The sequence below is a fragment of the Triticum urartu genome, chromosome 4, assembly GCF_003073215.2.
Source record: "Triticum urartu cultivar G1812 chromosome 4, Tu2.1, whole genome shotgun sequence".
Taxonomy (NCBI): Eukaryota; Viridiplantae; Streptophyta; class Magnoliopsida; order Poales; family Poaceae; genus Triticum; species Triticum urartu.
Genome location: NC_053025.1, coordinates 526,419,832 through 526,427,775, shown reverse-complemented (window position 1 = coordinate 526,427,775; position 7,944 = coordinate 526,419,832). Strand labels below are relative to the sequence as shown.

The window sequence follows — 7,944 nt, the reverse complement described above, 5'->3', positions numbered from 1 at the left end:
GACAAGTATTTAGGGACGGAGGGAGTACATGTTGTATCAAGACTTTATTTAGTAATATCTATAGTGTAGTTCCCATCATAACATGTATAATTGTCTTTTTAGTGTAGCTCCCATCATAACGTTTATCATCTTGAAATTTTACACACATGAGGTATCATGTGTATGGAATGTGTGTATTTTTTTTCAAAAAATAAACTTAAAAACGTGATTCTCGAAATTTTCAAAAAATAACTAGCTCCATGGAGCTTGTCCTCAATTTAGCATTTCTGGAAGTAAACACATTTTTGCTCGTGTCACGGATGAACTCGATGTATGCCACAACCAATTTCATGTTTTGTAAGATACCACTGTAAATATCATGCATCGAAAACCACCGCAAGAAATGGTTAATCTGATATGTGCTGCCGTCATGGTGGCATATATGATATCAAAGTATCCGGTATCCATGAGAAAAAATGTTATCCAGCTGAAAAAACCAACGGTGTAGGAGGCGTTCGGGACAAGGAGCAAAAACAGGGCACGTTCGGGAGTTATAGAATCCGTATATGAAAGTATCGAGTATCCATGAAAAAAAGTATCAAGGTAATATTGGCAAGCGAACTTTCCGTAATTTGATATGACCCCTTTTTGCTACAGACTGCGGAAATTTTTTGTGATGATTCAAGATGCCAAAAAAAAATAATCTTGTGATGATTCAAAGATTGTACCACAGTTGTCCATCGACGATTGCCCTAGTGCTCTAGGTAAATTTGAATCTTTACCTTTTACCTTTTTCTTTTCTTTTTGAAGCTTTTACCTTCTGACAAAAAAACGAACCAAAGGAGAACATTGGAAATCAGCATGCTCGCACGGTACCGCTTCATTTTTTCCACCAAGGAAAAAAGGAAGCGAAAAGGAAAGAAATTGAAACGGAAGATCCGCACACGCGCATATAATCTCACGCTGTCCGCCTGAACTCGAGCGCCACTCCAGCTCAGCCCCCATCCATGGCACGCTCCATGGCCGCCACTCACACCTTTCTCCTCCCCGTACTCCTCCTGCTCCTGGCCACCGCCACCCGCTCCACCGCCTCCGGCTCACCCACCTCCGTCGCCTCCCCGGAAGCCGCCGCCCTCCTCAACCTCTCCGTGGCGCTCGCTGACCCCTCGGGCTACCTTTCCGCGCACTGGACGCCGGCCACGCCGCTCTGCTCGTGGCCGCGCCTCTCCTGCGACGCCGCCGGCTCGCGCGTCGTCTCCCTCGACCTCTCCGCCCTCAACCTCACCGGCCCCATCCCCGCCGCCGCCCTCTCCTCCGTCCCGCACCTCCGGTCCCTCAACCTCTCCAATAACCTCTTCAATTCCACCTTCCCGGACGGCCTCATCGCCAGCCTTGCCGACATCCGCGTTCTCGACCTGTACAACAACAACCTCACCGGCCCGCTCCCCGCCGCGCTCCCCAATCTCACGAACCTTGTGCACCTCCACCTCGGCGGCAATTTCTTCTCCGGCAGCATTCCCACGTCGTACGGCCAATGGAGCCGCATCCGGTACCTGGCCCTCTCCGGCAATGAGCTCACCGGGGAGATACCGCCCGAGCTCGGCAACCTGGCGACGCTGAGGGAGCTGTACCTCGGGTACTTCAACAGCTTCACCGGCGGGATACCGCCTGAGCTCGGGAGGCTGCGGCAGCTCGTGCGGCTCGACATGGCGAGCTGCGGGATCTCCGGCACGGTCCCGCCGGAGCTGGCGAACCTGACGGCGCTCGACACTCTGTTTCTACAGATTAACGCCCTCTCCGGCCGGCTGCCGTCGGAGATAGGCGCGATGAGCGCGCTGAAGTCGCTCGACTTGTCCAACAACCTGTTCGCCGGGGAGATCCCAGCGAGCTTCGCGGCCCTCAAGAACATGACGCTGCTGAACCTCTTTCGGAACCGCCTCGCCGGCGAGATTCCCGAATTTATCGGCGACCTGCCGAACCTCGAAGTGCTGCAGTTGTGGGAGAACAACTTCACCGGCGGAGTGCCGGCGCAGCTTGGTGTGGCGGCAACCAGGCTGAGGATTGTCGACGTGAGCACAAATAAGCTCACCGGCGTTCTGCCGACCGAGCTATGCGCCGGCGGTCGGCTGGAGACGTTCATCGCGCTTGGAAATTCGTTGTTTGGCGGCATTCCGGGCGGGCTCGCCGGGTGCCCCTCATTGACGAGGATTCGCCTGGGAGAGAATTATCTCAATGGGACGATTCCGGCCAAGCTGTTCACGTTGCAGAACCTGACACAGGTAGAGCTGCACAACAATTTGCTGTCCGGCGAGCTCCGGCTAGACGCCGACGAGGTGTCGGCATCGATAGGGGAGCTGAGCCTGTATAACAACCGATTATCTGGCCCGGTGCCGGCGGGGATCGGTGGCCTCGTGGGGCTGCAGAAGCTTCTGTTGGCCGACAACAAGCTGTCCGGCGAGCTCCCGCCGGCTATTGGGAAGTTGCAGCAGCTTTCAAAGGTGGACATGTCTGGCAACCTGATATCCGGGGAGCTGCCGCCGGCGATCGCGGGATGCAGGCTGCTCACCTTCCTCGACCTATCCGGCAACAAGCTCTCCGGCAGCATCCCGGCCGCGCTCGCCAGCCTACGGATCCTCAACTACCTCAACCTATCCAGCAACGCGCTCGACGGGGAGATCCCGCCTCCCATCGCCGGAATGCAGAGCCTAACAGCCGTCGACTTCTCGTACAACCGCCTGTCCGGCGAGGTCCCAGCCACCGGGCAGTTCGCCTACTTCAACTCCACCTCCTTCGCCGGCAACCCTGGTCTCTGCGGGGCCTTCCTGTCCCCGTGCGGCGGCCACGGCGTCGCCACGTCGGCCTTCGGGTCCCTCTCGTCGACCACGAAGCTTCTCCTGGTGCTCGGCCTCCTGGCGCTGTCCATCATCTTCGCCGTGGCGGCCGTGCTGAAGGCGCGGTCGCTGAAGCGGTCGGCGGAGGCGCGCGCGTGGCGGATCACGGCGTTCCAGCGGCTGGACTTCGCCGTGGACGACGTGCTGGACTGCCTCAAGGAGGAGAACGTGATCGGCAAGGGCGGGTCCGGGATCGTGTACAAGGGCGCGATGCCGGGCGGCGCGGTGGTGGCCGTGAAGCGGCTGTCCGCCATCGGGCGCTCCGGCTCGGCTCACGACGACTACGGCTTCTCCGCCGAGATACAGACGCTGGGGCGGATCCGGCACCGCCACATCGTGCGGCTGCTCGGGTTCGCGGCCAACCGCGAGACCAACCTGCTGGTGTACGAGTACATGCCCAACGGCAGCCTCGGCGAGGTGCTCCACGGCAAGAAGGGCGGCCACCTGCAGTGGGCGACGCGGTACAAGATCGCCGTGGAGGCGGCCAAGGGCCTCTGCTACCTGCACCACGACTGCTCGCCGCCGATACTGCACCGCGACGTCAAGTCCAACAACATCCTCCTCGACACCGACTTCGAGGCGCACGTCGCCGACTTCGGCCTCGCCAAGTTCCTCAACGGCAACGCCGGCGGCTCCGAGTGCATGTCCGCGATCGCCGGTTCCTACGGATACATCGCTCCCGGTATGTATTACGGTCCTCCTCTGTTTTCATTCTTCACAAACGTTTTGGATTCAAATCATCGAGATTTTCAGCTTTGGTATGCTCTGATTGTTTTTGCTGTGTGGCACCAACTGTGCTGCACATGCCCTGGAACTGAAGCCAGCCTCTCATCACTTTGTCGTTTAAATGGATCATCTTTGGGAATTGTTGGCATGTGATCTTATGTGGCTGCATTCTCTGTGTTTTTTGTGCCTTTTTCAGAGTATGCCTACACGCTGAAGGTCGACGAGAAGAGCGACGTGTACAGCTTCGGCGTGGTGCTGCTGGAGCTTGTCACCGGACGCAAGCCGGTGGGCGAGTTCGGCGACGGCGTGGACATCGTGCAGTGGGTGCGGATGGCCACCGGGTCGACCAAGGAAGGCGTGATGAAGATCGTCGACCCGCGCCTCTCGACGGTGCCCATCCAGGAGCTGACGCACGTCTTCTACGTCGCCATGCTCTGCGTCGCCGAGCAGAGCGTCGAGCGGCCCACGATGCGGGAGGTGGTGCAGATCCTGGCCGACATGCCAGGGGCGACGTCGATGACCGCCGGCACGACGCGGTCGGAGGCCACAGCCGAAGGAGAAGAGGAGGAGCATCAGGACGGGCCACAGGACTCCCCGGCGCAGCAGGATCTGCTCAGCATTTAGTGGCTGTACCTTTGTCGCGGCCCCTGTACCTTGTGGTGTACTCTTCGGAATGTGGTGGCGTGTCCGGATGCGTGTGCAGGCATGTGCTAGATTAGTGGTATGATGATAATGTTGTGGATTAATTAGACCGGTGTAATCTCTGTTGTAGTGGTGGTACTGGCTTGTACAAAGCGGTTAGTGGGTCTCGTCTCTCCAATTGAATCGAAGCGATTTGTTTCTGAAATCACACGAAAAGAGGAGGCCCGAGGCAGCCCGTACGTGCACGCTTCGACGTCTGCTTGCTCGAACGCGTGCTTGGGTGACATGCATGCACAGCGCGGCGCAGGCGCACTGGCGCGCCCACGTCAAGGGTTCGGGCAGGAGAGGACGCGCACGCTCGCTCGCTCCGGACGGCCGTCGCTGTAGCGGTGCTCACCTTCCCCAGCGGCATGCATGGCTTGCGGCCAAGTGAAATTGGCGCGTGCACGTGAACCGTCATCTCATCTCCTCTCCACAGTGTAGTGCATGCCTGGTTTCACTCGCAGGCGTCAGACGCACCCGGGCCATGCTGCTGCTGCTGCTGGCATCTACACGCTCGCACGGCACACTTGTGTCGGGTTAGAAAGATGTTGGCCGCACTGTGCTGGCCTGGCCTGGCCGCCGTGTCTCGGAGCGTGTCTTTTCTTGCACAAGGCACTCGTTTCATATGACTTTCCAGCAGTCTGTGTAACACTGTAAAAACTGTCGGGGAATCAGTACACTACGTACAAGGCAGGCAAGGGCTGAATCGACGGTGATCGAGTTACCATGCAGCATTCTCTTAAGCGTGCCGTGCGTGTTAGTGGTGGTGGTGGTACGGCGTGCCCCGGCCGCGAGTGATGGGCTTGGACTGAGCACGTAGTCGGGCGGAATCCGAGATGATCAGCGCTGCAGCGCATGCAGGGGCGAGGCAGGCGACTGTGACCGCGAGTGCGCTCCTACTGTTGCTATCCTGCGAGGAGTTCAGTAGCGTGATGTTGCGTGTGTGGTCACTTGTCGCGCACAGGTCACACCTGAGTCGTACCGGAGACGAGGCCGCCGAGAGAATCTTCTCATTTTGTCGTGGAAATCCGAGCACTCCTCCTCCCCTGGCCCCTTGTGCTTCGACACGACAGATTTTCTTGAGGTTTCCATCCTCCCAGCCCCCCTGTCCCCTTTTGTCGTGAAAATGCATGTAATAGAACACATGATAAAAAATATTTTTCCCGCAAAAACAATATTTTTGAAATTTCAATAGCCACTGATTTTTTTACACGCACTAAACTAAAAACGAATAAAAAAAATCCATACTTCGAAATAGTAATTTAAAGTTCTATCTACTCATGTTTTTTTGCTGGGACTATGCAATGATGTTTACCTTGATTAAATTTCTATCTCTTGACTCGCTGCAAATTTGCAGGAATGTGAGCCATACACGGCAGAAGGAGCAGTTCCAGAAGAAGTTTAAGCGAATCACATGTATGGATGCAGAAACTCATTGTTAAACTACAAAAATCACAAAAAGAATTTCAAATTAAATCTCCTATAAAAATACATTATGTATGATTTGCAGACGATCCACTCACAAAATATGAGAGAGCACATATACAAGGTTTATGGAATAATTATCTGCAATGTCTCATCTACTGATCTACAAAGTGACAACTTTGATAAAAACATACCATTGTATATGGAACTACTACAAAGCATAGTGATATTGTGGGTAATTTTTGTTTACAATGCGGAAACAAGAGAAAGAAGAAAAAATCAAACATCATTGGTATTATGCTGAAAACAGGCATATTAAGCATAATAAAAATTACTTAAACCATGGTTGCTCTTTCACATGAACATACATCCAAACATCAAGAATGCATCTAGGAAGGTAAGGCAAATGATAGTCATGAGACTCAATATACAAAGAACATCATGAATATTCAATCACCCCGGCATAATGATGAATTAAATGGCCATGACTTGGCAACCGATGATAGCACCTATAGTTCTAGCAAAGACGAAGAAGAATTACTACAAGGTATCTGAAAATGGCAAATGGGAGCAAACATATAGAGTCATGAAAAACAAGCAAGAATAGTAGCGATCATGCAGAGTCATCAAAAACAGGGAGAAATATCAAAGATCACTTGAAACGAACAATGATGCATATGACAAATGAGAAGAACCAGAATATAATTCAAATTAAAGAAGAAAATGAAGATGAGATGACATTGCTGGAGAAGACATCACAATATACATTTGAAATGAAAGCACAAAGAAAAGTATCACACAGGGCCAGGAAGCAGATAGTGCTATCTCTTGAGCATGCGTTGGTTTTCTTTTGAAGAGGAAAGGGTGATGTAGCAAAGTAGCGTAAGTATTTCCCTCGGTTTTGAGAACCAAGGTATCAAACTAGTAGGAGAGAACACACAAGTCACCTAGTACCTGCACAAACAATCAAGAACCTTCCAACCAACGCGATAAAGGGGTTGTCAATCCCTTCACGGTCACTCGCAAAAGTGAGATCTGATAAAGATAGTAAAGTAAATATTTTTGGTATTTTTATTGTATAGATTGGAAAGTAAAGATAGCAAAATAGTAAACGAGATGCGATGTAAATAAAAGAGATGCAATATAATAAGAAAGAGACTCGGGGGCCATAGGCTTCACTAGTGGCTTCTCTCAAGATAGCATGTATTACGGTGGGTGAATAAATTACTGCCGAGCAATTGATAGAAAAGCGCATAGTTATGAAGATATCTAAGAAGATATCTAAGGCAATGATCATTAATATAGGAATCACGTCCGTGTCAAGTAGATCAAAACGATTCTGCATCTACTACTATTACTTCACACATCGACCGCTATCCAGCATGCATCTAGAGTATTAAGTTCATAAGAACAGAGTAACACATTAAGCAAGATGACATGATGTAGAGGGATAAATTCAAACAATATGACATAAACCCCATCTTTTTATCCTCGATGGCAACAATACAATACGTGCCTTGCTGCCCCTACTGTCACTGGGAAAGGACACCGCAAGATTGAACCCAAAGCTAAGAACTTCTCCCATTGCAAGAAAGATCAATCTAGTAGGCCAAACTAAACCGATAATTCGAAGAGACTTGCAAAGATATCAAATCATGCATATAAGAATTCAGAGAAGAACCAAATAATATTCATAGATAATCAAGTTCATAAATCCACAATTCATCGGATCTCGACAAACACACCGCAAAAGAGTATTACATCGAATAGATCTCCAAGAACATCGAGGAGAACTTTGAGAATCAAAGAGAGAGAAGAAGCCATCTAGCTAATAACTATGGACCCGAAGGTCTGTGGTAAACTACTCACGCTTCATCGGAGAGGCTATGGGGTTGATGTAGAAGCCCTCCGTGATCGATTCCCCCTCCGGCAGATCGCCGAAAAAGGCCCCAATATGGGATCTCACAGGTACAGAATGTTGCGGCGGTGGAAAAGTGGTTTCATGGCTCCCCCTGATGTTTCTAGGGTATAAGAGTATATATAGGTGAAAGAAGTACGTCGGTGGAGCTACGAGGGGCCCACGAGGGTGGGGGCGCGCCTACCCCCTTGGGCGCACCCTCCTGCCTCGTGGCCGCCTCGCGGATTTCTAGATTTCAACTTCAAGTCTTCTGGTTTGCTTTCGGTCCAAGAAAGATCATCGCGAAGGTTACATTTCGTTTGGATTCCGTTTGGTATTCCT

The 7,944-nt window shown here is 51.8% G+C and overlaps 1 protein-coding gene across 1 annotated transcript; it reads left to right on the top strand.

The window, feature by feature from the left end:
- Window positions 1–946: 946 nt before the first annotated feature.
- Window positions 947–4,443, top strand: LOC125552448 (leucine-rich repeat receptor-like serine/threonine-protein kinase BAM1). The gene is made up of 2 exons (XM_048716001.1): window positions 947–3,552; window positions 3,793–4,443. Exons 1-2 carry the CDS (start codon window positions 987–989, stop codon window positions 4,218–4,220), a joined length of 2,994 nt encoding a protein of 997 aa, XP_048571958.1. The 5' UTR covers window positions 947–986; the 3' UTR covers window positions 4,221–4,443.
- The last annotated feature ends 3,501 nt before the right edge of the window (window positions 4,444–7,944 follow it).